We start from the raw sequence: 16,159 nt of genomic DNA on the forward strand, positions 1-16,159 counted from the left end.
AGGTTCTGTAGAAGGACGTAGATCTGGGGATTTATTATGATGGAATATAGGCTGAACTGGATGGACAAATGTCTTTTTTCGGCCTTACTAACTATGTTACTATGTAATATACTCATCAGCCACCATCTTCTTCTGTTATCAATTTTGCTCCTATCATCATCTGCTGTTTGTGACCTGCCTTATTGCTCCAGTGTTTTATGGGCGAATTAGAGGTCACTTCTCAATGAACATAGAGAGTGTGATTAGCTCACCTATCCACAACTGCACAGGATCCTAAATCCAAGGAAAGGCAGTCCATAAAGAAAGTTGTTGATCCAGCACTTCAGATAAATTGCAAAGTTTATTCCATCAGTCTAAACATAGTTCAAAGGAAATCCACATCATCAAATACGTAGCTATACACTCCAAGGAAAAAGTCCCAAGGAAAAAGGATTCAATGTCCTGCTACTTCTTAGTGTAAGTCTTTGCAAGCCAGAAAGAGGTTCTCATAGACTTTTACTGAGAGTTTGTGACTGTTAGCTCTGAGTTCCGTTCAACCAGAAGCTGAAGTCACAAGATGGCAGAGTGGAACTGGAGCAGCACTGGGAGGATCAGAAAATGGCATCTGGGAAGTATATTACTGCGGGCGGGAAAATTTTGATACCACTCCAGTGGAGAAATAAAGAAAACGATGTGGTGGTGCTTTAAGAATGTGTTGTGCAATCCCTTTAATTGATGTACTTATCTAAAAGCTTACACCTCAAAAGTAAGTTCTCATTTATATGTTTTGTGTGGATTTACTTCGGACTTCACCCTATGCATTGCATCAGCAGTGAAAATCCGATCTACTCTGCGTTTAAAATCTGTAGAGAGTCAATTTCTGCTGAAGATTTTTAATGAGGCCCATGGATATGATTTGAGTTTATTTTCTTTTCCTGTAAATCTTGCAAATCCACACAAAGTCTGCAGTGTTTTTAGCCACATTTAAACATATATTATGGTACGTCTTGCTCCACTCAAGATATTGCTTAATGTATATGTAGCTTGTAGCTCGGTCAGCAATCAAACTACAGGGGGAGTAACATTAAAAAGGCATTCTCATGTTAAGAAGTTGGTTTAGCTAGGCTACATAGAAGAAGCAAGTCAATTGCAAACTTTTTATTTTCAACTTTTTCATTTTCAGCTTTGAAAACTTTTATCTTTGCATAAAGCTTGTGGGTAAGGAGCTCGACTCCCAAACGGAGTGGTTAACGCCTGAAATACCATCCACCTGTGTCCAGCTGATTGATTGCTATGCTGCAATTACCCTCTCACTCTCAACTCCTGACCGAGCTGCTGTTATTAGTCCTACAAAATCACCAGCATTTTGCAGAGCAGTTTTCCTTAATCACTACTCGCACTTTCCTGAGCCATGTGCGCTTGCTCAAAGGTCACTTCTGTTATCTTTATATACAAATATAGTCAGATATCAGACCAAGGATTGACAGATCATTAATGTTTCACAGTAGCATAAGCTCAGAAATAGGCCAAAGCTACTGAACCAGAACAGTCACTCAAGGTAGCATGTCTGCGCCCCCAGCAACAGCGAAATAAGGAGACTGGAAAACTGTGCTGCTCTAGATACTTAACTTAAGAACAACCCTTTAAAAGAGAAGGATTTATTTTACCCTTTGCAAATAAAATGAATTACAACCCAAACAAATAAAATAACAATATACCCAAATATATTAATAGAGCATAGAGCCTATAATTACATTTTGCATGTCATTCTACAGATTTTAATGAAGTCAGAATAAAAAAACAAGAAACACATTTTATACAGAAAATATACCAAACAGCAACAAAAGTTACATTTATCACATAATTATGTTGAAGGGCACAAAATAAGACATACATACAAAAACACATTCGTAAATAAGATGGCAACATAATTTTTTTTTATTGTATTAAAAGTGCAAAATAAATATCAAATTGTAAAAGTTACAACAAAAATACATAAAATATATTAGGATATATTCATGCGCCATTTTTCTCAGTTGTTCATCATGGTAGGAAATCATAGCAGTGGTGAGTGTAGGTTTTATTTTCAAGGGAAGCTACATTTTTTTGCTCCACAAGCCAGCTCCCGCACGTCCGATCATATTGGCCCTGTCTTTTTTTTCATTTGAAACAGTTGCTCTTGATAAGATTCTATATAGATGGGATGGAGGAGGAGCTCTGCCTGTAGCTCCTCCCACATCATATCTCCATATCATCTTCTCAGTAGCAATTGTCATCTCTTATCTCAGTAATGCAACATTCTGTCTTCAATGAATACAGATTTTATCCCAGAATTGAGGATTTCGAAAAAGAATGATAAGTCCTGATGGAGAAAGAAGCGGATTTCTCTGATGACACATGTGGCAAAATTACTTCTTTTCATGCATATTATTAGTTTATGAAATAAACATTAAAACAACAGTTACTCATTAACTCTCAAAAAAAAAAAATTTTTTATAACCGCCACGGACTGAGAGTAGAGATGAGCGAATTTGCTCGGGTTCCCTCTTATTCCTCAGCTATAGTGCTTGCTGGATAAGCTGCAAAGGAAACCCGGCTTCCTGGAGCGCTCCCGATAGTCAGTTGATCGGCACCGCGGCTGCATGTGTCGCGGCTGTGTCAGTCACAACACATGCATGGAGAGCCCAACAAACAGGCTCTCCATGCATGTGTCAGACCACACAGCTGCCTAAGCTTGTGGTTGCGTGATGTCACAGACCTGGTATTGTATTAATTCTAGTTCAGTTTATCAGGGGTTAATCTTACTGGAGGCTTAGCAACAGCTTAAATGAGTTTGTGTTGTTTCATTGGTTCTTTTCTCTCCTCAGAGCAGGTCTGTTACGATTGGGCCAGAGAAAGGGCGCCAAGATGTCAGCTATAAATGGACCGACATTCCTGTCAGGATTGCAGGCCAACTGAAGAATTCTTTAAGTTCCCGCCCGCCCTCCCTGATTTTTATTGATTTTATTATTTTATACTGTCGAGGTTATTAGTGAGAATAAGTCGCCTATCTAAGGTGGACAAGTTTCTGGTTTGTTATTGGTTACACGTAAAATCGCCCAGTAATCTGGTTGGATTGGTTCTGGTATTTAATTAAATTGATTAATTAATGATTATTTATCCCATTCATGGATTTATGAAATTAAACTCATACTAATATTTTCAGGTCATCGCTTAATAAAGGCACCTCGGCTAATTTTTGACACCACAGCAGTTGTCCTGTGTCTTATTTCGTACAAGAGTTAAGTGGGGTTGGTGGACAAGCAAAAACAAAGAAATTGTGATAAACTCCAATTAGGCAAGAATGTGTTGTCATTGGCGCCAATTCGTCAATACAATTTTGTTAAGAATTCTGGCATAAATTGCTTTGAAAATAGCAGGATGTTTTGTGCAACAAGGAGATGTGCAGAAATGTTGTGACATTTGGCGTTTTCACGACAGTTTCTCCCAGCTCCAAAATGGACCACATCTCATCTAATTCATGACATACTATGACGTACCAAGAGACTGGAGTAAGATTTCTAGAGAGGTGCACAGAGATGCATGCCACTTGTCAGAGGCTCCTGATTTATTAAGAGCTGTGTGCTTCCTAATGAATCAGGAGCATCTGACTCCATCACATTCCCGCTTCAAGACCAACGTGAAAATCGCCGATCTTGAGGAACTGGGCCAATGTAGCAAATTATCAGAAAAAAATTTTTGGCTTATGGAGAATGTGTTCATTGGATGTAATTGCAGCAAAATTTCAGGTGTGAAAAGTATTAGGTCTGCGCAGGTTTTTACCCCATGGATTTACATGAACAAGCACTTCTATGCACTTACTGCAAGCAGAGAGCTTTGAAATGGTGAGGAGGACTTACGGTAATTCAAAGCATATCAGAAATAACTCTTCATTGTATAAAGAATTAACTTTATTTATATAAAACTACAAACATTAAAAACTTTCTAAAATGTGTCATGCATTTGTCTTCATGTCATTAATTACATCTTTACTTATAATAATGAAGGATTGCATTACAGCTTTATGCAACTTCTAGGTTGTACGTAGCCATAATATGGCACCCATATACTTGTATGGGACCTTAGGATACTTCCATTTCACTGTTCTCATTTTCAGTGATGAACAAGTCAAAATTGGTTATTATGGCACTATTCTAGTAAGAAAGCTTTGGTTTATGGGACTACACATGCTTTTGTGCTGCAGCTTCTTGGACTACAATATGCTATTGTATGACCACATAGCATGTGTAACTACTGGAATTGTTTCACAGGGGTGTTATATTCTTGCATTTTAATGGTCCAACACTTCAACTCATGAAAAAAAATAAAAATATTCATTATTTACACTTGGCCACTCTAGTGCTAACTCTCAGCTGGTTCTCGCTGGTCTTTGTTGACATGCCGACTCTGGTGACTTTACAATATACTAATTGACCACGTCAACTAATCAATGAGCACAATGGTCGTGTCTAGGTAGCTGGTTCAAGGTTTGCAATGCTCATGAACAGTGCAACAGCCAAAACCAAGGCATTCCAAAATTCAACACGCTGGCATCTATAGCGGATTTATTTACCCTGAAATGGCTGTTCAAACCAGACATGCACAAATGGGAAATGTTTTATCAAGAGCAGCGTTGTTCACACCAGTCTTTATTAGGAGGAGTATTGGAGTGGCGGCGGCAGTGCCGGATATTGGGAAGCGAGACTCGTGCGAGTTTCTCGCAAGTGTGACTCGGCCTTAAAATGATACCTGGGTTGATGAAATCCATCTGCTGTCCTTTTTTTTACAAGTTATATGTAATATTCATTATGTAAACTAGGGGACAGTCACTGAGGGGTCAGTGACCTGTCAGAAGCTATACACATGTGGCACCCCTAGGGGTATTTGCCACAAAAATAGTTACTGACACTAAACACAAATACTAAAATAGCAAAACTGCACTACCACCTCCGGCCAGAAGGGGGAGCTCCAGAGACTCCCCTTAATCCATTCTGGTCTGAGAGAAGAAATGGCAGTTGGGCTAAGGAGCTGATAATGAGAGGTCATACAGCTGAATTTCTAACAGCCCTATGACGGTTTCCAGGCCCAAATCACCGGCCTGAGGAGAAGAGGGACAGAGAAAAGGGACATTGTGAGAACCGGGTAGCATTAATCACTACCCAGAACAGGCGCAAAGACGGATACCGGATCTGTGGCTGTATTCATTATATATAATACAGCAACCGGAAAAACGTGAGGTGATATCAGCTTCACTAGGGCCGGACGCAGCAACAGACACAGAGTTCAGCGGTACTCCCGGAGGGGGTAAGCCGATAAAAGGACTCGGGTTGCCCGTCGAACCAGGACCCGGAGGGGACAGATTGGGCTGGCAGCCAGTTCACATACAGCAGCAGGGCCACACAGAAATTGCGCACAATAAGAGGCGAAGACCCCGGCAGGGTCAAAGTAACTCAGAGTTCCCATACAGACTCCGGTGACAGGACTGGTTGTAAATCCTTTTATGTTAAAGTAAACTGGTTAAACGTTTCAGTGCCTCAGTCTTTCATTTGGACAATAGCCATCTATCCAGGATCGGGATCGTCACCGCTGGGAGAACCTGCTGCTGATCAAGTAAGTGCCTGTCCCCTCACGATACCCCTTACACTGTGCATTGCCTGAGGCCACAGCACCGGGTCAAGCCACCCGTGACATCCCCCTCAAGAGACAGACCCCATTGGTCCGGTGCTGGGTATCCCGGTCTCTTGGGCGTCACACACATGAATACCAAATCAGAGCACAACATGAAGACCCCCACAGGCCGCCCCGGAGCACGAGAATCTCTAACTCAAAACTGGTAATAAAGATTAAACAACAACCACAAGACGGATTTCATCAACCCAGGTATCATTTTAATCAGTATAATAGCGCCGACCTTACAGTATCTGAAGGTTACTGTACACAATCCTGCTGACAGGAACCCTTTAAGAGGCCGACACTACTTAATGTGTCAGGTACATCTGAAAAATGTGCCACACCACGAATCTTACGCCAATCCTTGAAGATTTGTAACATAAGTAACACAATGCTAATCATGAATTAGGCGAGCTGTGGCATCTCAGCTCTGAACTTTTTTTTGTTCTTGTTTTTCGATTGAGCTATGACCAACTATGAACTAAGTTCAAGGGTATGGATGCATTTGACTCACAGAGGATATATTACTGGACATAATTTCCGAAAATTCACGAGTAACTAAACCTTGATACGATTTTTTATATTTTTTTGTCCTCTTAACTGCGAGTAGATCAGTGAGGGTTCTGGTTCTAAGACCCCCATCTATTGCTAAAAAAAACAGGTGATGTGTGCAGCTCAGGAGACAGGCACGCACAGTGCACGTGTGAGCACGCTCACAGAGCAGAGTACGGAAAGCATAGTCTTTTGAGCTGTGCACTTTAAAGGTGTTTTTAAGAGATCGGTAGGGGTTGGGGTCTGGAGTTAAAAAAATAAAGTATAAAATATTTTATTAAAAGTTTAATTATTCTCTAAATTAATTCAAGATAATTGCAACGTTGACAAGGGCTTCTCTAATAAGTACCTGCCGTGCTGATGTACTGTCACCCTCATGTTACTAGCGCAGGCACCTCAATGTCTGCATCATCACCGAAAGTGTTCGCGCATCGTGAGATTGTCTGATGATATGTTCTTTAGGTCTGCAGGATTTCATGGGTGCAGCGGTCCTGCCACAGGGGCATGGTGACTCCCAATGCCAGTGCAGACAACAAAGTCGCCTTTGTCAGAGCCAAAGAGGGACAGCAGGCGAATATAACATTTCTTGTTATTTTATTCCAATCCAAGCTCAAGGTTCAAACTCAAATTTGTATTCAGTTATCAAAAGGTTATCATATCTAAAGTTAATGGCACTTCAAATCAATGTTATACACTCAAGTTCGGACTAACATCGCTTTATCAATGAAGAGATCCATAAGTATGAAAATTAATAAATCTTTATTAGAATTAATTAAAAACAATATACAATATAGCAGAGTGTCCAATAGGGGGACACACCAATCTATCCGATAAATATGCTGCTGTATGAGTAAACCAAACAATATCAAAAAGAGGGTAATATGTAAATTATCTAGATCTAGTGACTTCCTTTTTGGTATAATGCTTTATCAGATTTTCAAAAAATCAGTCATATTACATGGAACTTCGTAATGCTAATGAATTTCTACAAATACGAAAGAATATAATCTGATTAATAGCAGTATAGACTGACACTGAATTAAGCCAATTGATAGAAACAAATATAGACAAAAGTCTATATATATAATACCAAAGTAACTACAGGGTGGGACATTTATATGGATACACCTAAATAAAATGGGAATGGTTGGTGACATCAACTTCCTGTTTGTGGCACATTAGTATATGGGAGGGGGAAAAAGTTTCAAGATGGGTGGTGACCATGGCGGCCATTTTGAAGTCGGCCATTTTGAATCCAACTTTATTTTTTTCAATGGGAAAAAGGTCATGTGACACATCCAACTTATATTCGCTATAAGTGTGTCAAGAGTGGGAGAAGAGGGTTGCACTGACAATCCAACACAATGGGCAGCACTTTGAACACATTTTATAAGTGGTCATAAACTTGTAAATAACTCATGAAAGAATAAAGTTACGTTACAACCAACTACACCGTTGTTTTTCTTGTGAAATTCTCAATAAGTTTTGTGTGTCACATGACCCTCTTCCCATTGAAAAAAATAAAGTTGGATCCAAAATGGCCGACTTCAAAATGTCCGCGATGGTCACCACCATCTTGAAAAGTGTTCCCCCTCCCATATACTAATGTGCCACAAACAGGAATTGGAGATCACCAACCATTCCCATTTATTTAGGTGCATCCATATAAATGGCCCATCCTGTAGATTAATGTGGCCCAATATCAAATACCTTGACATTTCGCTATGATCGAGAGTGATCCTTATTGTGATTAATCTACTAACATATGAACTATCATCCTACAGCATAGTAATAAGAGTAAGGAGGTAACAATACCTGTATAAGGGAACTATGACAGTACTGCAGGTCAGGCAAGCAGAATAAGATAGAGTTAGCTTCCCCCTTACGGTTCTCTTCATTTGGCTAAAGTGATGTTAGTCCGAACTTTAGTGTATTATATCAAATTTGTATTCAGCCTCATCAACCCCTTAAACTATTTACAGACTGTCATACTCTGGATGTAAACAAGTGCTTCTATGTGGTCAAGGTAGATGGCAGAAAACCACAAAGCCCACTGCTTGGCAGCAGTCAACAGACTAGTCATGAGATCACCACTACAGCCATAACAGCAAAGCACGCGATAATCAATACATTTTGAGCAAGACATTGGACCATCCAAATGCTAAAACTGAGCACCTGATGAATGTAGCACATGTTATAAGCATTATAGGTTGATGCTCGATCAGTAGAAGTAACCCAATGTCTTCTGAAATAAGCATAATGAAAAGTGCTTTGGGGTACGTGATGAAGTTTGTTACAAAAATCACACTAATTAGGCTTACAACTCTCATAAATAACTAGGGAGAAATGTTTTGAGCTGTAAAATTTCAGAAACTGAGAAATTTGTGTTATGAAAGAAACTAAGAGCAGAAAGAAGTTCAATGTCCTTCACACGGGCTACATGCAACTGATAAAGCTCTTCAATCCATTTGATATCTTTTTGCTCCTGTAAAGAAATGCAAAAAAAGACAATAAGCACATTATATTCCAAGAAATTGTATCATTTTAAGAATGTTAAAAAAGAAATCAGTATTCTCAATATTTTATATTAAAGTAAAAGGCCAATCGGTCACGTCATAAAGAATTAAAGGAGCCTAGGCTTGAACTTTTTTTTTCTCCAAAGCTGTGTAAATGTGTATGTAGTATGTGTTAATATACTCACCTACTGCTGTCTTGCAGTATCCAGCATCGTTCTGCTCACCTTCTGACTTACGAGTAGAGATGAGCGAATATTTCAATGTTCGGTTCGGCTCACAATCGCCGAATTTGCAATATTCGCCGACTTAATCATCAATTAAATCGCTGAATATAGCCAAACATACACAGCACGAATACCGGTGTTTCCCACTTGCTGCCGCTAAGAACAGTAGAGCAGGAGCGGCGGATGGGAGAATTCTTCCGCCGCTCCTGCACTATAAATAAATAATAATAAAAAAAAAACAGCAGAACGGATCTGAACCCCATTCACTTGAATGGGGAGCCCAACAATACAGTGTTTGACACACTGTCATATGCATGACAGCGCCGCAAACACCACTTTTGATCGGCGGTGAAACCATCCCCGCCCGTCAGAGAGCCACGGTTCCCACGCTGTCAGAAGACAGTGTGAGCGCTCAGCTGTGATCGGAAGTAAAAGTTTACCTCCGGTGACTTGTGTCAGCTGATGGGACTACAGCTCCCATCAGCTGGCACTTGCTGACGCTAATAACAGTGAGAGCAGGAGCGGAAGAAGGGAGTATTCATTATCCGCTCCTGAGCAGTAAAAAAAAATAAAAAAAAAATGCATAGGTTCCCCCCTATTTTTGATAATCAGCCAGGCAAAACTCACAGCTGGGGGCTGCAACCCTCAGCTGTCCGCTTCAGCAAGAAGAGTTATCAAAAATAGAGGGGTTCACACGTCATACTTTTTATTTAAATAAACAATTTAAAAAAACAGCCTTGGTAAAGCAGACAGCTGGGGGCTGGTATTCTCAGGCTGGTAAGGGGCCATGGATATTGGCCCCCATAGCCTAACAATATCAGCCCACAGCTGCCCAGAAAAGGTACATCTATTAGATGCGCCAATTCTGCCACTTTGCCCGGCTCTTCCCACTTGTCCTGTAGCGGTGGCAAGTTGAGTTCATATATGTGGGGTTGATGTCAATTTTGTATTGTCTGGTGACATCAAGCCCTGAGGTTAGTAATGGAGAGGCGTCTATAAGGCACCTATCCATTACTAATCCTATAGTTATATGATAAATAAAGATACAGCCAAAATAAAGTCTTTTATTTGAAAAAAATGACACAGACACCTTTAATAATCTCAATAAAACCATACTTACGACCTCACCTAATTCCACCGAAGCCATCGTTCTCCTGTAATAAACTAAAAATAAAAAAAACAACAATATACCATACCTGCCCGTCGTTCTGTCCCACGCTGTAATCCTTGTCTGGGGGATAATTAGTTTTCAAACTGGACAGTGCCAAGATGCGACAGTCCAGGCTGAGAACCACTGGTGAATGAGATGCTGCGAGCGCAGCCTCAGTGACTAGCAGTAACGTCACTGAGTCTCCGTTCCCAGCCGGGATGAACTTCGGTGACCTCAGTGAGATCTCCGTTAGTACTTTGGGAAAGTCGCATGATGCAGAGGCAAGTTCACTGGGAGAATCTCACCGGGAGAACTTTACTGCAGTGAACTTGCCTCTGCATCATTCAGCTTTCTCACGGTACTAGCGGGGATCTCACCGATGTCACTGCAGTTCATCCCGGCTGAGAACAGAGCCACAGTGACGTCGCTGCTAGTCACTGAGGCTGCACTCGCAGCATCTCATTCACCAGTGGTTCTCAGCCTGGATGGTCGCATCTTGGAATCATCCAGGTTGAAAACTAATTATCCTCCAGACATGGATTACGGCGTTGGACAGACCGACAGACAGGTATGGTATATTGTTGTTTTTTAATTTTTGGTTCAATGCAGGAGAACGAGGCCTTCGGGGAATTAGGCAAAGTCATAAGTATGGTTTGAGATTATTAAAGGAGTCTGTGTCATTCTTTCAATTAAAGGACTTTTTTTCTGGGTGTCAGTGCTTTTATACAATGTGGTTAGTAATGGGGGCGTCTTATTGATGCCTCTCCATTACTAACCTCGGGGCTTGATGCCACCTGAGGGTGACATCAAGCTCCCCAACTATTACCCCACTTGCCACAGATACAGGGCATATGGAAAGAGCGAGACGAAGTGACAGAATGGGCACATCTGAGAGATGTGCTTTTTCTGGGGCGGTTGAGAGGTTATGTTTTTAGCCCTGGTGGGCCAGTATCCATGGCCCTTCCCTAGGCTATTAATATCAACCTGCAGCTGTCTGCATAGCCTTTGCTGGTTATTAATTAGGGGCACCCTACGTTACTTTTTTAGCATCCCCCATTTTAATAGCCAGTAAAGGCTAATAATAATAATCTTTATTTATATAGCGCCAACATATTCCGCAACGCTTTACAGTTTAACAGTTTCAAACACAACAGTCATACGTAACAACGTTAACAATACAATAAATAAAGCGAAATAAGACAACCCTGCTCGTGAGAGCTTACAATCTAAAATGAGATGGGGGAGATACAAAGTACAGGTGTGTATTTACAATGATGTATTTACAAAGATGGTCCAGCCATCTTTAGGGGGTGGGGGATAGATGGAGATAGTGAATGGGCTACACAAACAAACATAAAATGACTTTGATTAGTGAATGTGGTAGGCTGCTCTGAACAAATGTGTTTTGAGCGAGCGCCTAAAACTATGCAAATTGTGAATGGGTATTACCCCCCTCACAGGCTATAAACATCGGCCCTCAGCCGTCGGCTTTCCCTATGATAGTTACAAAAATTACGCGGGAGCCCACGCCATTTTTTTCCGAAAAATAATCTTTTATTAATTAAATACATGTACAGTAAGCTGCACACACACTAGACTAGTTATATTTGTCACTGACATCTGTATATCTACCTACTGTATTCTATTTGTATTTACTGTATGTAATCCATCTATTCTATCCTGTCGGCTCCTGCTGTGATTTTACACTACCGCAGCTGCTGAATTACCGACTTTTCTTCTATCTGTCTATCTATGTAATATAAATACATATATACGTGTGTCACTGACATCGCTATATATACTGTATTTTTCGGATTATAAGATGTACTTTTTTCCCCCAAACTTGGGGGGAAAATGGTGGTGCGTCTTATAATTCGAATAGACCTTACCGATACCATTGTGGCAGGCGCAAGGCAGGGATGATGGTTTGTCCGGTGGTGCTGAGGGTGTCTGACGCTGCTACCCAGTGGTCTGCAGGTGTCTCTGGTGCCTGGTGGCGAAAATGCAGGGGTGTCCGGCGGTGCTACTGTGGGTGTCCGATGGTGCTACTGTAGGTGTCCGGCAGTGCTACTGCGGGTGTCCGGCACTGCTGCCCGGTTCTTTGCTGGTGTCTCCAATGCTGCGGGTGCACGGCCGGTACTGCCCGATGCTGCTGCGGTGGTCTCTTGTGCTGCCGGGGCCCATGATTTCCTGTGTGGTCGAAAATGGCCGCTGGGGGAGGGCACCAAGATCTCCATCTGCACATGCGTCGCTCCCCCGGCGGCTATTTTCTCAAAGTCCACTGCACAGGAAATCATGGGACTCCGGTAACACCGGAGACCAACACAGCTGCACCGGGCAGTGCCATCCGGGCACCTGCAGCACCGGAGACACCAGCAGAGCACTGAGTAGCAGCGCCAGACATCAACAGAACGGCCAGACACCCCATCCCAGCCTGCGGCCTGCAGCATCACCCCACTCCTGCCTAATCCAGCAGCGACCCTGGGTCCCCGCTTCACCGCAGCCACCCTCCCCCCCCCCCGGTAAGCAAGAAGATGCTTGGATTATAAGAAGCACCACCATTTTATTTAAAAACAAATCCTACTATTCTCCACAAAATTTGGGGTGCGTCTTATAGTCCGGAGCGTCTTATAAAGCAGAAAAAAATGTATTCTATATGTGTATACCTATTCTACCTTTTCTATTCTAACCTGTCATGCTATGATTTCACTGAACGAGGCACATGAATTACTGGCATTCTATCTATTACCGAATGTTACCGACTATTTCCGATTTTAAGAAAAATGCTCGTGTTGTCGACCACATATCCGAATGTACAATTTATGTCTGGCAAACATTTTCCGAACATATTCACTCATCTCTACTTATGAGTCAATGTGTGACTTTTACAATGTAAGTGTAGAGAGCATCAGAACGAGGAGCCATAGGCTTTCATTGTAAAAGACTTCTGGCTCACATACAAAGTGTGATTCGGATAGTCTGAAGAGTGGTGATCTCAGAAGAGGAGCAGAACAACACTGGATAAAGGAGAAGACAACATTAAGGCTACGTCACCACGATGAGCTTTTGGAGAGTTTTTGATGTTGAAAAATATCTTCATAATTTCTGTACCTATTGCGTTTTTTCATTGTGTTTTTGGCCGGCGTCACACACAGCGTAAAACAATACGGTCCGTATATTACGGCCGTAATACGCTGAAAAGTCCCGAAAAAAGTGGTCCGTAGCTCCTCCGTAGGCAGGGTGTGTCAGCGTTTTTTGCGCATGGCATCCTCCGTATGTAATCCGTATGGCATCCGTACTGCGTGGTTTTCTCGCAGGCTAGCAAAACCAACATACCGCTATAGAAGTGATCCATGTGTCCCAAAAAGAAAAGAAAATATATATATACTGTCTATATATATATATATATATATATATATATATATATATGTGTGTGTCAGTAGACACATATATTAGAGAGAAAAGCCGGTAATTCAGTGCGGTGTACAGTAAAATCACACTGACAGCTTACAGTAGAATAGGTAGAATAAATGTGTACACATAGAATAGGTATATATATATATATATGTCAGTGAGACAGTGATGTCAGTGAGAAAGCCAGGGAGCTTTCTAGGTAATTTCCCACGATCTATGAACAGCCAGCAGAGGGCGCCTCACCGCAAATAAAGCTAAATATAGATCCTTGATCTATTTTTAGCCTCATTCCCTGGGGTTTTGCAGCGAGGAGCAGCCTGCATTAGCACAGCTCCTTGCTGCAAAATGTTTTAACCCCTTCAGAAGGATTTACATCGTTGGACGTTACAGATCTGCGGAGGGTAAGTATATTGTTGGTTTATTATGTTTTTTTACTCACAGAACGAGGGTCTTCAGTGACTGGATTGGGCGTTGAATAAAATACTGCAACAACCATTGTTTTTATTTCATTAAAATAATTTTAAATAATGTGTTTGTGTTTTATTTAACCCTTCACTACAATTGGATTAATAATGGATAGGTGTCATAATTGACGCCTCTCCATTATTAATTAGGCTTAATGTCACCTTACAATAGCAAGGTGGCATTAACCCTTCATTACCCCATATCCCACCGCTACACGGGAATGGGAAGAGAGTGGCCAAGTGCCAGAATAGGCGCATCTTCCAGATGTGCCTTTTCTGGGGTGGCTGGGGGCAGATATTTTTAGCCAGGGGGGGGCCAATAACCGTGGACCCTCTCCAGGCTATTAATATCTGCCCTCAGTCACTGGCTTTACTACTCTGGCGGAGAAAATTGCGCGGGAGCCCACGCCAATTTTTTCCGCCATTTAACCCTTTATTTTAAGAGCTAGAACGGCCAAACTTTGCAGATACACACTACTGACATTAGTAGTGTGGAATCTGCAAAAAAAATGGAGAGAAGACATGGTTTACTGTATGTAAACCATGTCTCAAATCATGTCGGGTTTTAGGAAGGAGAAGGAAAAAGCCGGTAATTGAATTACCGGCTTTCAAGCTGTCTAGCGCTGGAATAAATATTAATATATATACATATATGTGTCTCACTGACATATATATATATATATATACCTATTCTATGTGTACACATTTATTCTACCTATTCTACTGTAAGCTGTCAGTGTGATTTTACTGTACACCGCACTGAATTGCCGGCTTTTCTCTCTAACAGCGCTGCGTATTTCTCGCAAGTCACACTGCTTGTCCGTGTGTAATCCGTATTTTTCACGCTTCCATAGACTTTCATTGGCGTATTTCTTGCGCAGTACGGTGACAAACGCAGCATGCTGCGATTTTGTACGGCCGTAGAAAGCCGTATAATACTGATCAGTAAAATACGGCAAATAGGAGCAGGGGCATAGAGAATAATTGTGCCGTATTTTTTGCGAGTTTTACGGACGTAGATTCTGCGCTCTTACGTCCGTAAAACTCGCAAGTGTGACGCCGGCCTTTGAGTGCTTTTTATTTTTAGCATGCATGATCATCATGCTTTTGACGCTGCGTTTCTTGTCTCTTTTTGGACTGTCAAGCTTTAAAAAAAGTGGATTTGTTTTTGATACTTCCTAGTATTCTGCTTTGACAAAACTTTATTGTTATACTTAGGTGCAGATTACATGCATTTTTTATGTGTTTCCACTGTTGAAACGCGCTAAACACGAATGTGCTTTTTTTTAAAATCCGGACTTTCTGCATCTAATTCAAGTCTAAGGGGAAAATCCACACAGAAAACCGTACCTGCATGAGAAATTGACATGCTTCTATCAATCCCATTCACCTTGCTAGAACTGCAAGATGCTGCGTTTTGATGCAGCATTAAAAATGCACAAAAGGCTCATCATGGGAACGTAGCCTAAGTGCGTATATTAACACGCATTACATTACATTACATACACATTTACACCGATTTAGAGAAAAAAGCTCATGGTTTCAGACTAGTATGACACTGATGCAATAATTATAGATCCCCATGATGCCATTTAGCTCAGGTCCTTATACCCATGGACTTATTGAGACTTGAGGACATAATAGTGCAATTAGAAACATGGCCTCATGGTCAAATATGGTCAGCAATTACTTGCCTTGCTTTACTGACCTACCCCATTCTGTCCCTCTGCAGAATTAGGAGGAGTATCACTGTGGGAGATCTCCCAGACCAATGTAAGAAAAGAGCCCGGATTGGGGGTACCTTTTTCACGCCGGGGCCGTGACAGTCGGGACTGTCACTTTTGTTGTCTGGGGAAAAGCTTAGAGACCTGGACCGACCTTTGCACTGAACCACAGGGGGCAGAGTGAGGATAAAAAGGGCAGAGCGCTCGAAATGGCAGGCAGACTTGGCGGGAAGATGCAGCACGCATTAGAGGTATTTAGGTGCTCCGTCCTCTGAGCTCTGTGACAGCGCAGTTCCGTGCTACATTGTCCCAGCTGCTCCCTGCAAAGACTGTGACCGGAGAACCGTTTTCCGCGCGTTGGCCCCTGCTCAAGTAACTACACGTCTCAGGTCACCGTATAATGGACACATGCTGCCTAACTTTACTC

At 41.7% G+C, this 16,159-nt stretch overlaps 1 protein-coding gene across 1 annotated transcript in view; it reads right to left on the bottom strand.

The window, feature by feature from the left end:
• Window positions 1-7,500: 7,500 nt before the first annotated feature.
• ENPP1 (ectonucleotide pyrophosphatase/phosphodiesterase 1) overlaps window positions 7,501-16,159 on the bottom strand; it is a 198,531-nt gene continuing 189,872 nt past the window's right edge. The window contains exon 25 of the mRNA XM_069726009.1: window positions 7,501-8,725. Coding sequence (XP_069582110.1) covers window positions 8,567-8,725 — 159 coding nt within the window. The 3' untranslated portion in view covers window positions 7,501-8,566. The remainder of the gene's footprint in view (window positions 8,726-16,159) is intronic.

This window comes from Ranitomeya imitator, chromosome 5, assembly GCF_032444005.1.
Source record: "Ranitomeya imitator isolate aRanImi1 chromosome 5, aRanImi1.pri, whole genome shotgun sequence".
Lineage (NCBI taxonomy): Eukaryota > Metazoa > Chordata > Amphibia > Anura > Dendrobatidae > Ranitomeya > Ranitomeya imitator.